At 44.3% G+C, this 20,833-nt stretch overlaps 1 protein-coding gene across 4 annotated transcripts in view; it reads left to right on the forward strand.

Annotated features, from left to right (window-relative positions):
• Window positions 1-20,833, forward strand: part of tnrc6c1 (trinucleotide repeat containing adaptor 6C1) — a 44,918-nt gene that overhangs the window by 13,786 nt on the left and 10,299 nt on the right. For 2 of the 4 annotated variants that reach the window (XM_071473864.1, XM_071473866.1), the window contains exons 4-15: window positions 3,041-3,382; window positions 12,118-14,613; window positions 16,289-16,483; window positions 17,143-17,309; window positions 17,441-17,518; window positions 17,802-18,020; window positions 18,351-18,497; window positions 18,752-18,871; window positions 19,152-19,235; window positions 19,387-19,627; window positions 19,731-19,919; window positions 20,381-20,557. In XM_071473864.1, coding sequence (XP_071329965.1) covers window positions 3,041-3,382; window positions 12,118-14,613; window positions 16,289-16,483; window positions 17,143-17,309; window positions 17,441-17,518; window positions 17,802-18,020; window positions 18,351-18,497; window positions 18,752-18,871; window positions 19,152-19,235; window positions 19,387-19,627; window positions 19,731-19,919; window positions 20,381-20,557 — 4,455 coding nt within the window. The remainder of the gene's footprint in view (window positions 1-3,040; window positions 3,383-12,117; window positions 14,614-16,288; window positions 16,484-17,142; window positions 17,310-17,440; window positions 17,519-17,801; window positions 18,021-18,350; window positions 18,498-18,751; window positions 18,872-19,151; window positions 19,236-19,386; window positions 19,628-19,730; window positions 19,920-20,380; window positions 20,558-20,833) is intronic. The other 2 variants (XM_071473863.1, XM_071473865.1) reach the window with 1 other exon arrangement.

Consider the following 20,833-nt stretch of genomic DNA (forward strand, 5'->3'; position numbering starts at 1 on the left):
TTATAATCTGGATCTGACAGATGTGTGTCGGATTGTTTGGCCTTGGCAGTCATATGCACTCTACTGAGTGCCATTCTAGTTGTAAATATTAGTTCATTTTAGTTTAATGTATTAGTCAGTTTCCTATTATTGTGCTACTGAATGTGAAGGTCTTTTTTCTATTAAAAGAAGAAAAAAGTGATGATGAGAACACTTAAGGCATATCGTAGTCTAATTGCAAGCGGATTTAGACTCAAGCTGGTTTCAGGCAGTGAGACTCGTTCCTACAGTGGAGCACACAAGGGGGTGGAGACTGTCTGACACACACACACACTCGCACACTATTCTCTTCATCACTCACCCTGCTCTACCTCCTTCCCTTCCTCCGGTACGTTCGGCTCTCTCTTTCGCTCTCCCTCCTCTCTCCCTCCTCCTCTCTTCCCTCTGATTGGCTGACAGAGCAGCCAGCCAGCTTCCCCCTTCCCCCCAGCTTCCAGAAGAATCTACGTCACACATCAGAGAGTCCCAACTGTATAACGATCGCCTCCATAACTATTATTATACACTGTGGCAGAACCACAAAGTCCTCTGTTTTTAAGAGGAAATCACCTCTTAAAATCAGCGGGGAGAATTGGCCAGGAAGGATTGCGTCCATCTGCTGCCCCTAATAGAGTAATAATGACAAGAGGATAATAGTAGATCACAGTGAATGAAGGCGAAAGACAGAGGGGAGCATACAAAGGTGGGGGTGGGGGTGAAGCACAAGAAGGGAGAGGAAATGGAGCAGATGTAGAGAAATCCGATGAGAGGCGAGCTCCAGCTCTAGAGCGTCCCCCTGATTCCTGCAGGGAGAGAGAGACACAGAGATAGATATGGGTGAAACTGGATCAGACTGTGCAGCCAATGGTTGTAGTTCAGAGGGGTTGCAGTACTGGGGGTAAAAATTACCTAGGAAACCCCCCCCCCCCCCGCTGACATACACACTCATGACAGAGACAAACACACATAGAAAACTGAGGAAGAGCTGGATGTGATATGTGAGTGAACATGTCAGTCAGTATTTACAAGGCTGTGCGAATGTATGTTCTAAGACACCATCCTGTCCTCTCCCCTCAGTGTGGGCCTCAGCATTACATAACTCTTTGTTTTTGTGTGTGTTGGGCTGGCCGCATGTGTGCGAGTTATTCATTGCTTCACTGCACACACTCGGGATGGCAGCCAATGGCAAAGCACCGCTCCTTATAACTCATTTAGGCCACACAAAGGTTTTCTTTTTCTCTCCCCCCGCCTTTGTATTTTATGACCAGCAAGAACTTAAAATACCATTTTGGCTTAGTGCACATGATGTTTGATCAGCTGATGTTTGGGTTTGTTCCTGGACAGAATGTGTAGGTTTTCAACGCATTTTTTTCATCCTGCTTACATTCTAGTTTACCAGCTTATTCTATTATGTAATGAAATGTACTGAGGCGATTATCCAGTGTGCCTTGTGTCCCATAATGCATCTCACCCTGCAGCAGCTCTATGACCCCAAGCTGATCATCCTGTTTGACTTAGTGGTGACCTCTAACCTTGCACTTCCACATTAAGCCACAGTATATTAGCCTCCTGAGGACTTTACGCTTCACAGCTTTGGGTTCTTCTGCTTTTTTCCCCCCATTGTTTACTAAGGAAATAAATTGACGTTTCATGTTCATAGTGCTCAGATTGGAATGTGGAGTATGTTGGCTATAATTAATATTTTTATAATAACAATGTATCAAATAGAGTTGCATTGATTAATTGATAATCTGTTAATCGTTTTCAAAGTGTTTACTTTGGGCGCAACAGGCAGCTGTTTTTAGTAAAAACACTACCTGTTCAGCACCAAACAGCAGACAGACACAGTTAGGATAGATGGTAGGGACCAAAAACAGAGCAAAAATGTTGTGTGAAAAATAAAAAGTGAATATTTGTCAAATTTGCGTTCATTGTTGGTCTACCTGCCCCCCAGTGGCCAAAAGTTTAAGAAAGGAATAGAAAATTGTATTGACTGCTCGTGCCTCTCTTAATCTTGGCTTAAATGTTGCAAAAAGATAAGCCAAAGAATCCAAGCCAAACACACACCATGGGAAAATGATGGTCAGAGACAAGGTGAGTGAGTGAGTGAGGGAGAGAGAGAGAGGGGGCAAGACTCACTCTCTGTTGCTAAGGGTAACTGAAGCTAGTGGGACATGAGCACTTGGCTTCAGCAACCGCACAAGTAGTTAATAACTACCAGCTATGGTAGAGCACTGAGAGTTGATCAATTCAGGGGCCATAACCTGCCACAAATCATGAATAGCTTATGTTGATGGGGCTGAGCACTCTTTACAGTGCTGTCCTGATGGAAACAATAACCTAATGCAGCAGGCAGGTCTAAGTCCATTATCTGCTACTTGACGATTTTATCGCTTCTAATCTGTGACCAGGCACCGTGGCAGACTGTGAGAGTTGTGTGTCTTGGCCATCCCTAAAGGCTGAAGGTTTACTACAGTACCACCCTGAGATTATTACAGTCCTCTGGTTCTCCAAAGAGCAGCCATGTGTTTAGACTGACCACTGCCTAGAATCAAGCCTCAGGCAAGGCGGGAGAGACGGAGAATCTTGTGCATTTATAGCCTTCTCCTCATTTGCCTTTCTGAATTTAACATCATGGTTCTCATCCAAAAGTTACCATGGCTTTGAAAAGAAGCAGTGGAGGAAATGCTAAGCCACAGAAGCTTTCCAGAAAAAGACTTAAGCTGTACTGGTTTTTTGTGTATGAGTGCTAGGGCAGCTACTAATATATTTCAAATATTAAAATAGTTCAAATATAGTGACAAATGCAACCAAACAAGCATTGAGAGTGCCGTAGATAATTTTTTTCCAAGTGACTTACCAATCATTAACTGGTCAGTCAATAATTGTTTTGGCACTAATGTGCACTCAACAACTCTGCTTTTGCCTAATGCTCCTGTACCCCCCACCCCCATCCCCACTCTCCATCCCTGCATTTCTGCTTCCCTATTACTTGTCCCCCACCATCTTCCCACTTCCACAGTGCCAGACTCTGCCAAGCTCGACCCCACCCCTCCTCTTCCCCCCATCAACCCCAGTACCGTCCCGTCTGTACTCCCAAGCAGTGGCAATGGCAAGCGTGCCCCCTCCGGAGGTCAGCCGCAGACAGCACAGCAGCCCCAGACTCTGCTCCAGCAGCGCTACCCGCCCAGAGAGGTGCCCCCTCGCTTCCGCCAGCAGGAACACAAGCAGCTGTTGAAGAGGGGCCAGCCTCTGCCCTCCGGGACCCTGCTTATCACCACCACAGGACGTCCCTGCACTACTGAACCTGCAGCAGCAGCTGTAGCGATACACTCCTCTCCCTCCTGCTCCTCTTCCTCCACAGGTCAGCTTAGACACTCTGTTGGCAAGTTGCTATCTCTCATTCCCTTTTTTCTTTTTGCAAGTTCAATCAAAAGTTGTTAGTAGATTCTTGGTTGATAGTCGATGAGGTAATGGGGGTTGCTCTTAGAGAGTTGAAGGTTGTCGGGGATTACTGGATATGTGACAACCTTTACTGAGAATGGTGAGTGAGTGGAATTCAGTAGAAAATAGGGTATTTTTTATTCTTGTATGTTAACACACACTACACATTTTAATCTGCCTGTCTGTGCAGCAGCACCTATAACTTTCATGTTTTGACTGTACAGGTCAGGTGACCAGCCACAACATTGCTGCTCACACTGAACGTAAGCACAGGAGGCCCAGTCAGTTTTTTTTTTCAAGTGACAATTCCAATAGAGTTTTTGTTGAAACGAGACGGCATGACCTCAGCAATGTTGACAGAGAGAGAAAGGCAGAGTAACTTTATGCAATTTTCCTATGAATGGAAAGTAAGAAGAAAAAGAAAATGAAAATGAGCCACAGATGGTTGCAAGATGCAGACATTATGGTCTGTTCTGCAGTAAATTTCTGTTTTATATCACAGCAGTCTCAGTTGAAGCCAGAGTTTTAGTCACCTTAAAATCCTACTCCGGTAATGGTAACATCAGGTTAATACAGCTTACTCCTGATTTTTTTTTTTTTTTTTTTTTTTTTTGACGGCTGCCATGCGAAAAATCAGCCCGTGGAATTGTTCACACTGCAAGACCTAAATTTCTGACATGCTAGAAAACCAAATTCGGTCTAAAATGAATCGAGGGCGACCACTTCAGGGTTAAAATCAGGCTAAATTCATGCAGTGTCTGTCTGGCTTCAAGAAAATGACAAAACAGTGCAGTTTCAAATGCAAAGCAAACTTAATGTAGGTCTCACTTACTTGGACATGTCTGTAAACATGATGTTACTCTCATTTAGAACTCATAATGAGAACTGTTTTTATATAGGATTTATATCAGGAGTGTACATATATTTTGCACATACTGGTAGTGGCATTCTTGAATACCAATGGGAATGTCTATTCTTGTTTTTTTTTGTGTGTGGCACTGTGGTTGTAAAAGTGTGCTGTACCTGTTGAGCAGCGCAAAGGCACTTGCGTCACAGGTGCTGCTGACTGTTGTTTATTTTCATTCTGCCTCTGCCTGGCTGGGAATTAAAAACGGGGATAGAGGAGAACTGGGGTAGAGGAAGGAGAGTAAACACAGCTGGCTATCTCTGTATGTGTGTGTATTTTCCTTCCTGGAGCTCTGCATGTCACAATAAACCAGGTTCTCATGTATTTCCAAGTGGTAAAGGTCTGGTGTTTCATAATAAAGTATCATCTGCTCTTTGATGATGATGATGATGATTATTGAAATTCTTTTTAGGGTATTTGGCACTTTTCATTGTCTGGGAATGAAAACTAATTTTACCAGAAGCGTGTGAATGGCCAGTGTCTGAGCATCATCCAGCCCTCCTGATGCTGTTTGAATGCAGCTCTATTTCCATAGCAATGAGCTGTTTATCCTGTCTTCATCCCTGCCTCCTCCTCCTCCCTCTCCTCATCATCCTCCTACTCTTCGTTAAGCTTTGCAGACCAGCCATACAGTATTTCCTGTTTTTTGGAGGAGGAGCGATATGGAGCTAGCTAGTTGGCTGGGCACCTCAGTGGGCCTGACCTGGAACTGATAGAAAGAGATTGAGAAGGAAAGAAAGAAAGGAGGAGAGAGCGAGCATGGCAGAGGTCCAGTACTGTGGGCTGAAGTGACTCATGGCTTACGGTAAAAGCTGCTGCTTCTCTCCGCCCCTCTTTGGCAGGCCTCTTCTGCTTGGCTTTGCTTTCTGTGCATCTTTGAACTTACTGATTACATTAAGACAAGCAGACAGCAGGACCTTCCAGACTGAAAGTCAGATAGAAGTCCAGTGGGAGAGTTTCATAATATATCTATACAGATATTGCATGCAAAAACTGTAACATAAAAAAAACATTCAAGAAAACTCTGGAACCTCCCCTTTTAAAATTCTTCATCTGACTCTTTAACCATCTGATGTCTCAGTTTAAAACCTCACAGCTTAGTTTCAGCACACCGCAGGTAATCCCACTTCCGTCGCTCCGTCCGTGCAGCCTTGTCTGCTGATACAATCGTCGCCATGCCTGCTGTCATTTCATGACGATAGCTAACGGTAGAAGCACACTAGCTGCATTCATTTGCTCCCCTCTCCCTCTCCCCTCCATCCGCTGACTCCACCTCGTCTCACCCCGTCTCCCATTACCCGGTCACATGTCGGCTGTCTTGAAAAATAGAGCTATTAAACGTGGCCTGTGTGTACATATGTATGCATGTGCATTATGTAAACACAAACATTCTCTTCTTTTGCAGTCTTAGCTGTATGTGTTCCTGGTCAACTTGACACATACACTATGACTCTGCTCCAAAAGCAAACAGCAGCACCCACTGGTGTGTTTTAATGGTCAAGAGTTCAGGTTTCCTATCAATAATGAGGATAAATGTTATCTCATTAAGTGTATTTGGTTAAATAACACAGGGGAATCCCGTTTTAAGCACATTGTTGTTTTCTCAAAATAACTGCATTTATTGGTCTTTGTGTGGCATTAAGTCAGTCAGCAATCTTGGCCTGTTTAGTTTGATTGTAAGTTAATCAAATAATTATTTGGTAGTCCATAATGTGTTGGTAATATCACTCAAAATTTATAGCTACTCCCTTCAGCATTTGTGTAACACTCCCCTGATAAAGCCCATAAAGTAATAATCAATGTTTTATGTACCTCTATGCATTATACTTGCTAAGCACAACAGAGGCTGACACCAACAAAAAAAACACCTTAATGTAAACAGGCCTCATCAAGTGGAAGAACAGTGCAGCTAATGTGCTAATAGGTTGTCTCGTGGAGAACAGAGAGAGAGAGAGAGTATGCATGCTAGACTTGATGTGCTCTTTAAGTCTGCTGCTGATGCTGTAAAAGAGCCTTGGGAATCCCCTCAAAGAGGACTGGGACGTCTTGTGATGTGATTAAACATCAGCTCTCTGTTAACCACAAATGTTCAGCGCTCACGCTCTCTCTTTTTTTCTATCTCGCCTCGCTTGCTCCGTGCATCTGCTGCTCTGACTTTCTCTGCCGTGCTTGTTGTTCTCTGATGCACATGTGTTCACCTCCTCCACCTCCACTATACCAACACCACAGTTCACACATACCCTCACTGGCCCCAGGGCAGCCTAGATTATACGGGCTGCATATACTATATGTATGTGTGTCACTCTTCCCATTATTATAGCCCTCTCCCAGTGTTGCCCTTTGCTTGGCTAACAATCCATATCCCAAGGCCCTTTCATGTGGAGGAGGCGTGAGAGAGCTAGCTATTTTAAGACTGGCATGCTGGAGAAAGCCCTTGACCTGGTTTATCCTTTAGAGGAGAATGAGAACGAGAAAGAGGATACTCACAGGCAAACATGACAGGCAGATGTCTTAGATGAGTACCTTTTTTAAAAGCCATTTTTTGTCCCTACATTTTCCCCTTGAGATAATGTTGAGATGATAATATTGCTTGAACAGCAAAGCAGCTGCAAAGAAAGCATCCACATGGAACACTTTTTTTTTTTTTGCATATATTTATACACAGTCCCTATCATTCTTGTTTGGTTTCCAGATGAATACAGTCTCCAGAACGTATTTGTGCCACTTCAGCATATTCCCAGCAGTAGCAGTAACAGCAAAAGCTACTGAGTGTTATGCGTGTGCTGGGGTTACAGGAACTCTCCTGGTTCTGCAAGTGGTTGATGGCAGCTGGCACGGTCTCCTGTTGCACTTTATCATGTCAGGAAATGCAGGCCAGCATTGCAGGGCTGCCCTGACCCTGCCTCACTCAGACCCTTAAATCTCTGTGACACAAAAGTCAGCTGGATTTGTAGACTACCCTAAACTCATGCACACAGAGCAGAATATAGACCCAGTGAAATTTTATCTTGTACCTAGTTGAATTATGAGTGTTTATAAATACCTGTGGTAGTAGCCATTTTATATACCAGCTGTCTACTTGAATAATACTTCTGAATACAAATGATGTATTACATAGAGGTGTCATATTACTGGATGTATGCCCTCAAAATTTGATTATTCAATACCCAGCTGCTTTAAAACATGTGTTATATTTAAAAAGATAAGTAGTTAAAATGGTCATTTTTGGTCAATGGTCAGAGCCCAAGGTGATGATGTCAGATTTTTTTTTCTTATCTTTTTTTTTCATGTGGTAATAGCCATTTTATATAAAACTAAGCTTTTCAATTTTATGTCGTGTCATAAACGCAACAATGTTCAGATATGATAGTTATATATGATAGTTTCACTATCATATAAAGTGATAGTTTTACTATCATATATAACAAAGCAAAGCATCTAATGTGCACATTTGAGAAGGTGGAGCCAGCAAATGTTTGACATATTTGCTTAAATAATGACTGAAACAATATATCTATTATCAAAATAACTGGATTAATTTTCTTTTTTTTTGCCATTTTTGATAGTTGATCCCCGGCAAATAAATGATTAAGTCACACTTTCGTTTCATTTCTAAACACGTTAGGTGTCATAGTGAATGTGTCAGTAAGCAGATTACAGTGTAATGTTATTACTATGAAATAGTAAATTTAAAAACTGGTAGAACTAAAACCAAACTGTGTTCCTTCATTATAGAAAACTATATATCCAAACTAGACCCAACTATATATGCAGTTTAGGATGATGTGATCCTTGCTTGTATATGTTGTTGCTTTACAGTGATGTGCTGTGTAAGTGCCCCAAATGAAAAACAATAGGGATTTGCAATCATTACACACAGAGGAAGCACATTCCTGATAGGTATTTTTCGTGTGTGTGTGTGCCCGTCAGAGAGCTAGTTCATCTGGCTGGCAGCATGCATTGTCAGCTCTGTACCATCCAGTCTCTGTGCCCCTCAGGGACTTCATTAAGCCAGGATCAGTCCAGCTGAGGCCCACACAGCTCTCCTACATTACTTCTCCTTCCATCTCTCAACATCCATCTCTGTCCTTCATTTTCTGTCCTGACTTTCTTTGTACTTTCATTCCTGTTGTTCCCTCTTTACTTGACCCCTTGCACCCAGCCAGCCCCCAACCACCGGCTCAACCACCACCACACCCACCCTATATGTTGTGCATGGATACATTTCCTCCTGCTATGTAAATAAAAAATGTTGGAAGGCTGAAGGAAAGTAGGACAGGAAGGTTTGCCTGCTAATCTGAACATCCAGGAAGTAGTACGTGTTTTCTGTTTGCATCCACCCAGGAGATGTAGTGTTGTTACTGTGTGTATTTGAACACACAAAGGAGCAAGTGGCCATTAGCTTGGCATGACCTCACCGCGTGTTGGGTCCTTACAGTGGAGAGGCACAGGGGGCTGAGCTTCAGCCATAAAGGGACTCTGTTCTCCACCAAACATTGACTTATTGTGTTGTTGGGTGGGCACTGGGATCATTTGTAAACAATACCAGCCTTGATCCAGGCGGCTGCTGCTCTTTTTTTTCTTTTGCCAAGCTGCCCTTCTATCCTCCTCCCCCCATGCCTTCTATCAAGTCTAATGCCTGTCTTCCACTGTTATCTCTCAAGTTCAAAGCCTTCCCCCTGTAGCCTTAGTGCCATGTTTAGGACCAGATCACCAACCCCTAATTGTTCACTGTAACCAAAACCACATGAGCTTGCTTGTTTCATGACCTTGCCCTGTGCCTAAGAAGCATCCGTATGAAGAGACAGTTTTCTGTCCAAAACTTAGTGCTGCTGCTTATGATCACTATTTTCCCAGCCTGTAGTTCAAGACAAAAACAGACATTTGTCATCACGTGTGATCTGATGATATGACTGTTCATACATAAACACGTGCATGTCTGAGAAAATTGCCATTCCAGCGCTGGAGGGGGTGCAGCAGGCTTTTGTGAGGTTTTGCTTGCTCTCTCTCTTGCCTGCCACTGCTATTCATGAGGCTTTCCATTGTGGGCGGCAGTACTAATTGCGGATGGAGTGGTCTTGGCTAAATATTTAGTGACAGTTTTGAAGGGTTGAAAGATGTGAGGATGGGGGGAGATTAGAAGAGCCCCGCTTTTGTTTTGTTTTACCTCTTGCCTCATGAGTGCATAATGAAAGTCTCCACACATTATCGCTCAGCTGTTAACCAAGCCTCCCCCTATCCTCTCCCCATCCCCTCCCCCAACTAGCCTTCTTTCAGTGCTTTTCCAGAGAGAGAGAGAGAGAGAGAGAGAGAGAGAGAGAATATCCTTCGTCAAGATAGGAATAGAGCATGATATAAATAAAGCCAGAGGGAGGCAATAGATAGAAGAGGAGAAACCCAGCCAAAGCAATGTTGGTGGGAGGGACAGAGCATGAGGGGTGAGGAAGGAAGGGAGGGGGGGAGGGGGGAGGGGGGGGGGAGTTGTCTCATGCCGCGCAAGAGCTGTGCAACTTCTTGGCAGCATTTCAGAAATGAGCCTCAGAAGCTTGGCGATCCGAGCAGACATATTGAGACAAGGATGGTCGCTGCGTCGCACAAAACCTAGCTCTTTACAGGATGGTTGGGAGGCACCTCTCCACAGGTATTTCACACCCTCCTTTCCTCTTCAATCTCCCTGTTTTTCTCTCTTGTCTGCCTCTGTGTTGTTTTGGCGGCTTGTTTTTACACAACGTGTAGATGAGCACTTTTAAACATTAAAGCTGCAGCAACAGTGCATTGCAAGCATGCAGTGTTGAGTTCTTATGTGTTGTGTTTATCATTGTCACTGAAACATGCGTGCTATTAAAGCAGCGATGGTGGAGATACAGACGGTAGCTCAGAGCCTTTTTGGCTCTAGTTCAGGACTGAGAAAATGGCGGTCCTGCACTTCTCAGTAGAGTGACTACAGAACGACAGCGCTGTGTGTCAGAAACACAGTGCCCTCTCCCCCCCCCCACTCTCTCACTGTCTCCTCTCTCTGCTTTAGTTGCAAGCACTGAAGTAAGCTTGAAAATAGGGAGGTACACAAATGCTGTCACTTCCCTCATGTAGTTGTGATACAGTCAGAGTCTATGCATGCAGACTAAGCGTGCATGTGAAGGTACATGTAAACAACAACAGCAGCCGTAGCACAAGTGACGGCAGAAATGGGCAATGTGGTGGTGCCAACTCATGATCTGCAACTGGGCTTACACTACAAAGACAATCCATACGCACACTGGAACTGCAGGGAGCTCGAAGGAAACTCTAAGCATTACTTTGAGTTGTCAGAGCAGTTGCACAGGCAGATGGAGGCTGACGTGTCGGTGAGAGGACAGGTTGCCCAGGGCTAGTTCAGAGTATTTCTGCTCTGTATTGATGTCAAGCAGAGGTCTTAACTGTAGTGGTTATTAGGTCAGACGTTGAAGGATGACTCAGCTGCATGATCCTTGCCATTGATTACATTCTCTAATATGGTTTCCAGATATGAGAGTTCTTGGGGTGACCTATTAGAAAGATACAGTGCTTATCTGGTGTATTAGGGCTTTTAATTTCATATGTGACAAAAGTATGCATTATTTAATTAATCAAATTTGATTTGTTATATACCTAGATAGAAATATAACAGAAACAGAATATGCAGTCTCAGTTTGAATAATATCTGCAATGATTATAAAATGGTGTATGATGTATGTCTGAGTTCCCACTACATTGGTAAATTAAAAAAAATTAAAACAGTGATTTATTTTAAGTTTTTAGCAATAATTGGTTTTGAGATTTCAGATACAGCAAATACAAGTCCTCCGTAGCTCCCTCATGACTGCTTTATTATGGTGGTACATATGCTTAACAATATTGCATTGTAGTCTGTAGTGTGAATATCTTTTCATCTTATCTTAGTGGAGCATTGGTTCTGTCTTAAGTCATAGTGTCTTTGAAATCTATGTGTGACCTATGAAAACATATAGTTTTTTGCCGTTTTCTCTTATGAACTCCAGACAATGTCTGGTTAATGAGGTCCAGACACTACCCTTTCACCCAGCAGACAGATTGTCTGTGTCAGATGCCTTTTCACCTACTGTAAATACTCCTTTTGGTTTAGGCAAGGGGTGGTGCCTGGGTAGAGCATACGGGAGGCAGGACCAGGCCATCATAATGATGACTGGTTTTGTATTGATACTACATCTCTAATTTCCTCTCTCCAGTCAGGTATTTTTTTGCACCAGTCACACGATAGAAACATCATCATCAAACCTCATCTCCAGACACTGACCGTCTCTGTTCACACATGGGCTCGATCGGACATTACACAGACTTTGCACTAGGGAGCTGGCAGGGTAGAGTCCGTTTAGCGTCCAGTCCTACTGTTTGTGTTCACAAATACAGCTCCTCCAGGTAATGTCTAGATAAGCTCAGGGAAGCAGTGCATGTGTGAAAGAAGTTTTTGAATAAAGTGTATAAATATTGTATTTATTTTCTAATTAAAGCTCCCTCTGTTATGGTATTAGTCATTCTCCTCTCTGTGTTTGCACTTTCAGTGTGGGTGGTTTATTTTCATTAATAAAGCATTCTGTGAAGTCTCTGTACAAATAAGTAGACACCTTATGTGTTGCCATGGTATTTCAACCTTACTAAGCATATGTGGGAGTGATGACGTACTTAACTTAAAACCTCTCTTCACTCATACTCTCGCTCATGCTCATGTTCTGTTCTTTCTCTTTCTCATACAGAACTGCCCCCACAGAGTGGCCAGGGAGCCCAGTATGATAATCCCCTCTGGGGACACCTGCCAGCCAACAGGAGTACCACAAGTGCTGCATCTTCCACAAATCTCAGTGGTTGGGATCAACTGATCATTGACCAGAAGGATACAGAGGCTTGGCCCTCTATTACCCTCAGCCAGAGCCAGGCCCCTCCAGGAGGATGCCCTTTGGATACTGACCCTGGTCACTTGACCAGCAGCAGCAGCAGTACTAGTAGTAGTTGCAATACAGTGAATATGGCCACAGGGGCCAATAGCCAGACAGGCCACTTTCCTGCCAACCACCTTAGCAGCAAGGCCAACAGTGGGCCCAGCCCTGCCAATCATACTGGAACCAACATGCTCTCTAGCCAGGTTGCAGTCAATCGAAGCTGGGGCTCTGGGCCTGGACCCTCCCATTGCCCCCCTCAGTCCTCAGTGGGGAATGAGGGGAAGAGTGACAGTCCAGTGGGGGGAGCAGGCAACAGGGGCTGGGGCTCTTCTTCATCATCCTCAACCACCAACTTTAACTTGAACCTAAACCCTAATGCCAACCCATCTGCTTGGCCCATGCTGGGGCATGATGGGGGTGGCGCAGGGGGAGGCAGCTCAGGGGGAGCCAACACCATTTCACCTCCTCAACCTACACCCAACCTCTGTAATCCACCTGGCCCCCCATCAGCCCAGACCAGCACCTGTACTGGAGCCAACACTAACAGCAACTCCTCGGGGATTGGCAGCGCCTGGGGTAGTATAATGACCTCTGACACGTCAGAGGCGCACCCCTCCCCGTCCACGAATGTGTCTTTCAGTTCAGAACCTCAGAACCTTAAAACTGATGGACCAAATCACACTAATAAGCAGGAACCCCCCAGCCCCATCCGCAGCTTACCTAGCTGGGGGAGTGCATCTGTAGGCTTGGGTTCCATGGGTCAACCCCCATCAGGGGTCCCACAGGTCAATGGAGAAGATAGTAGCTCAGTATGGGGTAACAGTGGAGACTCTAAGGCACCTTCATCTAAGGAGGCATCTGGCTGGGACTCTGGCTGGAGCCATGGAGGAGGTGGAGCAGGAAAATCTGGAGGCTGGGGTGACCAGTCTGGAGACTGGGGGAAACAGCACACTGAAGAGACCCAGGGAGGCTGGGATGCCCCAAGCTCCCCTCCCCAGGATCCACAGGCTAGTCCTTGGGGCAGAGCTGTGAGCACAGCTGGTGCCAGTGAAGGGAGCAGTGACAGCATGGAAGGACATCACCAACACAGAGACCATTCATCCAGAGATAATCCAGCTCCTCTGCTGCCTGCCCAGGATCTGGACCCCAGAGTGCTGTGTAACACTGGTTGGGGACAGACCCCTGTTCGCCAGCACACCTCCTGGGATATGGATGATACTAAACGTAAGACTGATGCAGGCACTGAATCATGGGGCTCTTGCCCAGCCACACCAAGTGATGCCAAGGGGCCCTCCAACACTAACATGGGCCCCACTCAGAGGACTGACTCTGGGAACAAAAATGATGTGCCTGGTTCTCAGGGAGCTTCAGGTTGGGGTGGAAGCATAGCAGCTACCAACCAGCCCAGCTCTGGTTGGGGAGAGCCACCCAACAGCATTAAGCCCCCAGGTGGCCCTGGTAGATGGGGGAACCATCCAACAGGAGGCCCCACTACCAGTGTACCCAAAAATGGTGGTCAATCCTGGGGAGAGGAAAAGTCAAGTGGGTGGGACGATTCTCACATCAAGACAACATCCCAGGGCTGGGGAGAGCAACCCAAAGCATCCCACAGGTGGGGCAATAGTGGAGGGAGCAATAACGCAGGGGACTGGGGAGAACCAGAGGAGAACAAAAAAAGTCCCACTAACCCTGCCTGGGAAGGAGAAGCAGGAGGCTGGAAGGAAAACCAACGAGGCTGGGGAATGCCTGCTTCTGGACCTGGGATATCTGGAGCTGGAGGAAATGGTGCCTGGGGAGAGCCAGTTTCCCAGCGACCCAGTGGCCCTCCTCAAGGTTGGGGGGGCAAGCCTCAGGATGGGCCCAGTTGTAGTGGTGGAGCAGGGGGCATAGGCTCTTGGGGTGGCTCAGGCACAGTAAAGCAAGGTGGAGGCTGGGTTGGCAGCAAGCAGGAGTCCTCAGCTGAGCCTACAGGCTGGGAAGAGCCCTCCCCACCTTCAATCCGACGAAAGATGGAGATAGATGATGGGACCTCAGCCTGGGGCGACCCTGGTGCCTACAACAAGGCAGTCAACCTTTGGGACAGGAACAATCCAGGAATGTCCCAGGCTAAAGTTACCACTGGAGGCAATAATCCCCCAGGCCCCAACAACAACCATCCCCACTCTCACAATCACCCCTATCACGGGCCGCCTGCACCTTCACAGAACCACAGCCAAAACTCCCAGAACCCAGGGCCCACCAGTGGGCCCATGGATCCTGTTGTGCAACACCAGCCAGGGCCATCACACAACAGGGCTCCCCTAATAGCTCAAGGTAAGACAACATAATGCTCTGATATTGCAATGTGTAATAGAGCCACTAATCTAAGTGTGTCACATTCACTGAATTATAGTATATAAAGAAATTATAATACCAATACTCACATTTTAAACATGACTAATTTTCAGATTATCAAAATATAACTCAGTGGAAATTATATTGGTTACATTTTTTTATACCTCTTTCTCTTTCTTTTTCACGGTCCAAGCAAAGGTGTCAAATATAAAAGCTGGCTAGGTTGTTAGCACAGTGCACTGTTAAGCTCCAAGCTGTTGATCCACTTAAAGGTAAAATCTTGACCTAGTTTGCCCTCTCTGGATTTACATCTAATCGACTATCCAAATGAGTTGAGCAGTGCCAGCCCTGTCCCTCCATGAGGCTCCTCACATTTCACAACACCGGGCATGTCTGTGTGGGTCACCCTGGAAACCTCACATGGGTACCCAAAGGAAGCACAAGAATGCTGTTTACAAAGTGCCTTGTGAAAATAGCGATTCACCACAAGCAGTTTGAGAAGGATCGGAAATGTGTGATTATATGGGAGCCACCATCTGTCAGTAGTTGAAAGGAGGAGGTGGAGCAAACCCCTATGAAGTGAGAGGGTTCAGACGCCCCCTGCTGTCCCTCACCTGACCCTGCATGCTGATTCCACATTGGCATTTACTGGCTGTTGTGCACAGGAGGTTAAAAACAAATAAGGATAAGGCTTCAGTATTAATCACTGTGGGTATAAAGTGGTAAAACACAAGAACATAATAAAATTTGTTTGTCTCAGTATGCCACATTTAGGTCAGTGTAGCACTTAGCCCTGTCATACAAGAAGGTTGAATTTTATAATATAATTTTGGAGCAGCCTTTAGGACTTGACCTCTCCCTGGAGAGAGAGCTAAGCTGAGCCTGGCACTCCAACAGGGCCAGAGACAGCACTGTGTCTCTCATGCCAAAAGGGACCAGGCTGTGCCAAATCTTAAATGGGCATCTCCTCCCTCAGTCAGCGTTCCTGCTAAGCCAAGCCCAGGTCTCTGCATCCCTGTACGACTGGCATTTCACACTCCAAAACAGACGGATAAACGTGGTGACAGTGATAACCAGTGGCACAGTTGGACTTGAGGCTCAGTTTATATCAACAAATAGGAAACAGTTAATCAGATGTGAGATAGCCTGAGTGTGTACAAGTTTGGCAGTTATTTAGCAAAAAAACACAGAAAGGAAGACTTTCTGGAAGTGATTTTAGATTAAAGTGAGCATGAGCGTCACACACTCTTAAGCACAACATTTTTTCTAACATGAGCCAGCACAAACAGCTTAAACCAATGATTCGTACTTTGCCTTTTAAATTTGCATGGCTAGTAAATTCAAGACAAAAATTTAAAACCACCGAATGTGAAATGGTTTGGGGAATGTTTCAGTTTTCCTGATATTTCTAGTCAATAAAAATTTGAAATTTAAAAATTTGTTTCTCATACTGTAATAGTTTCTTGATTATTTTATGTTTTTATAATATAGCTTTCTGCCTTCTTATGAGAAAATAAGTCACATGAGACACATCGGGAAATCATCTTAACTTATGACTGGATCCAAAGCATCAAAATCATGAGTTTTTTTTAGATATTGGTTTATGCACATTAAAGTATTTTTTGACAGGCCATTCTTCTTATGTGTCCTCTAGGTTGGGGAGACTTGCCCAACTCCCACACAAAATCAGAGAGCTCTTGGGGGGAACCTGCACCCTCTCCTGTCAGCGTGGATAATGGGACGTCTGCCTGGGGCAAACCAACTGGGAGCTGTGGAGGCTGGGGAGACGGTAACTCGGACAGCTATGGCAGAGGCAACCCAACGATGACGACTGCATCCTGCAAACCTGGTAAATAGTGTAACCCTGAGTGGTTTTATGAGTTAGTCTTTACCAAGTGTGCATACCTTTTGAGAGATAATGACAACACATGGGTGCTCCATTGCTGAAAAAAGTTGAGTAATTCTCTCCTGATGAGTCAAGGACATCAATATGGCACAAGGAAAGTAAGAGTGCTGGGGATTTCACACAGAAATCCACACTGCCCCCTAGTGGCTGTCACAGAGTAAGATTTTTCCAAGACTGATTGTTTTTGTTTCTTTCATTTTCTTTCATCAAAGAGTTGTCTTAACATTATGTGTTAAAACTTAAGGTTTTGAGGTCATCTTATGTTTTAAAATATTAAAACTAAAAGTTTTAAAACATAAGATGGGATGACAACCACTTGCTTGATAACCTAACTTGAACTTGAACCATGTCAGACACATTTAAAGGGTTAGATTTTCCAAAATAAAACCTCTCATACAAGGTTCTATCACTGTTACATGGCATTAGTTAATACTTTACTCTGTATTATCTATTATTCATATTTGTTAGTAACCTGTGCTTTAAAAGTTAATTTTAAAGACCAACATCAGAATTTATCACATAAGGCATCTGTCAAAGTAAACCTACGCATTTGCCCTTCACACTGCTTGATGAACATTTTCTCTTGTGTGTTTTTTTTTCAGCCCCCAAACCTATGCAAGACGGATGGGGAGGTGGAGGTGAGGAGCTGAGCCTGTCAGGGGGCCAGTGGGACACTGAAGAAGGAGACATGTGGAACAGCACTGCCTCCCAGGAGAGCAACTCCTCCTGTAACTCTTGGGGCAATGCATCCAAAAAGGGCCCACAGAAGGTGTGAAGCACGGCGAATTACACATTGAATGGTCCCTGAGTCCTTTGCAAACAATTTGATATTACATTTTTATGTCGGTGAAATATATCTGAGTTACTATGGAAGTAATTTTTCATCATCATCTCCCCCAGGGGAAGGTCCCAGGGAAGCAGGAAGATGCCTGGATCATGAATCGTCTCATCAAACAGCTTACAGACATGGGCTTCCCTGTGAGTTGAAATGACACTACACTGCTTAACTTCTGCAATGCTGTCAATCAATACTAGGAACAAACAGTTTTTTTTTCATTAATGTATTTTTTTTTATACTTTTTTTAACCTTTGATCGGTGATGGTTGCACCATACTATTAAGAAATTTTATTTAAAAATATATTTTTACTTTGTATTTGTAAAATGAGTCATGAAAAGGTTTGAATTTGAAACAGTATGTTGTTCAGCTCTACACTTTTCCATTGGCGTCTCATCACTGAATCTTTCTGATCTGTCCTCCAGAGGGATCCAGCAGAGGAGGCTCTGAAGAGCAACAACATGAACCTGGACCAGGCCATGAGTGCCCTGCTGGAGAAGAAGACGGAACTGGACAAGCGAGGGATGGGGATTGCCGGCCACGACTACAACAACGGGCTCATCAACAAGCCCATGAGCTGCCCTCGGCCTCCACTTCTTTCCAAAGACCCTTCAGCAGACCCCCGCTTGCCCTTCATGGATAAGGTGAGCTAGTTACTCATTAATTTACATAAAAATATACTGTGCATGAAATAATTTTGAATTTTGATGCAGGATACCATATACTTAACTCATATTTGTAAATGTAAGATAGTAAGTTGTAGGAATCTACCCTCAATCTAATGAGACACCCTGATTTAATTTGAGTTTGAGTTTTTAAGGAATTGCGGGAACTGTGGCCTTTTCATGACCACTGTGGTGGGACAGATGCAATGAATAATCAAACAATCTCTTCTTGTGGTGAACCTTGCCAGTGGGTTTTACTGAAGCAGAAGTTGACTGGCTCTTTCTTTTCACTCTTTCTATGTCCTGCAGATGCAGAGTGGAATGTTTGGCGGTGGTGGAGCAGCACAAGCCCGGACCATGCAGCAGCCGCAGCCGCCTCCTCAGCCACCAGTGCCGCCTCTCAGCTCCTCTCAGCCTAGTCTACGTGCTCAAGTGCCTCAGTTTCTCTCCCCTCAGGTATACACACAGACACACCGAGATACGCACATTAGACCTAATTTCTTACTTAATATATAAACAGATAAGTAGATAAGCGTTTTAATGAAAGCAGTGTTAAATATTCTACATTCACATCAGTTTTTAAAAACATCTCTGATATGAGTTTCACATCACATATCAGTTTAGGCCTCTTTATACCACAAACACAAACATATGTTTTCTGTTACATTTTCATTTTGTTAAAACATTGTCTTTTTAATGTTGGCCCACAGGTTCAAGCACAGCTCTTACAGTTTGCAGCAAAAAACATTGGTCTGAATCCTGCACTTTTAACCTCACCAATAAACCCTCAACATATGACCCTTCTGAATCAACTTTACCAGCTGCAACTGGTGAGTCTCATTCAAACTTGTCTGTTTTAAGTTTAAGTTATTAGATTATTATAGTTATAATTGCCTGGGGTGGGCCTTTGTCCACAAACCTACAAAGGGCCCTGAATGCATTAATAGCATTTTTAATTGAACTTTTATTTTTACTTTTATGTTTTCAGTACATGGAGTTTAAGCCGTTTTATTAACTGCCATTTTTATTATTTTTGTGGTACTATTTAATTACAACGGTGGGTACGGACAAACTTTTGACATTGAAACCATGCTTATACCTGATCTGCAGGCATACCAGCGTTTACAAATTCAGCAGCAGATGTTGCAGGCGCAGCGCAACGTTTCTGGCCCCATTCGACAACAAGAGCAGCAAGTAAGTTTTCCTCATAACTTTCAGTTTTCTTTCCTGCTTTCTGAAATATGATTATTTTACCAAAACAAAGCAGAGGGAATAAAAAATTGTGTAAAAGCGGAACCTACACAATATAGATGCTAAATTTGTCTCCATTGTGATGTTGTCCCAGGTTGCACGTACAATCAATAACATGCAGCAGCAGATCCAACAACATCAGCGTCAGCTGGCCCAAGCCCTGCTGATGAAGCAGCAGCAACAGCAGCCACCTCCCTCCCACTCGGGCCTGCATCCTGGTGGGGCCAAATCCACCCTGGATTCGTTTCCAGGTCACCCCCAGGCTCCAGGCCTCCCTGACCTGCAGACCAAAGAGCCGCAGTCATCTCCCAATACCTACAGCCCCTATTCTCTCTGTGAGTGACATTAACCATGCTCTTTGGATGGCAAATAGATAATGCTGCACTGAACGTTGTGGTCTTGTGCAGTAACATCTCACTGCTGTGTCATTCTCTTCAGCTGGACTGAATCACAACATGAATGTAAACTGCATGGAGGTTGGAGGTCTGTCTATGAAGGAACCTCCTCAGCCCCAATCGCGCCTGTCACAGTGGACGCACCCAAACTCCATCGAAAGCCTCTCTGGTAGCTCCTCTCCTCTAGAGCCCAGCCTGGGCAAGCATGGTGAGAAAGGAAAGGGAATTCTGGGTAATTAAAGATTAAATATTTCATTCTGATGCAAATTTTGTATTTATGATAACAGGCTCTTTAACTAATAAACCAAAATAACACCACCTTTTTTTCCTAAATGCAGGATGCAGATTTTAAATGTGGGTCAGGCAGGAAGTTGTATATGTATATGCAAGAAAGATGTTAAAAATTCTGTTTAGATCAGCTACATAACCGCTCGTCCTGCCCTTGTTGGCACAGGAGACCTAGACCATGATCTCTGGCTGCTGGAAAAACACTTTTATCCAAACATTTAAGAGCTTCATATTAAAAGTATATTAGACTGTTGGATTAAAAGTAGTGTGAACAAGCAAAGCAAGGTCAACATATACACTGTCTTTATCTATTTTTTTGGATGGAGAAAAAAAATCCCAAATATTTCCCACATTTCCCTCATATTAATCTGAAGTTGTTTTTATTTTTTTGTTTGCTTCTCTCAGGTGCCAACTTGGGTCCCCCCGGTAAACCCCCTCAGCTGGAGGACTCTTACAGTCCCTACAGCCTGATGTCCAGCTCAGACTCTCCTACCAGCCCTCTGGTCCCCCCAGACAGCTGGGGACAGGGCAAGAGCAGCAGTGACAAGATGGCTAATGGGACCAATATCAACTGGCCACCAGGTTAGGAATATTGGGGGAGCCAGATGGAGATCACATTCAACCTTTTTGTTTCATCTAGTTTTGCCATGTTGGCAGCTACTTGTGTAGTAATTTCTTCCACTCTGTTTCTCACTCCCAGTGTAAAATTTTATACCAAAGTGAATGACTTGGTATAAACAACAAAGTAAACACGAAGTTGAAAACAAAAGTCAAAGAATAACCAAAATGCAACAAATCAGGACCCAGGACCCTAACCCTGGAAAACTTTTAGCCGTGAAACATTTTGCTACCACTTTT

The sequence above is a fragment of the Trachinotus anak genome, unplaced genomic scaffold (genome assembly GCF_046630095.1).
Source record: "Trachinotus anak isolate AG129_WGS33_773 ecotype Australia unplaced genomic scaffold, CSIRO_AGI_Tana_v1 ptg000003l, whole genome shotgun sequence".
Taxonomy (NCBI): domain Eukaryota; kingdom Metazoa; phylum Chordata; class Actinopteri; order Carangiformes; family Carangidae; genus Trachinotus; species Trachinotus anak.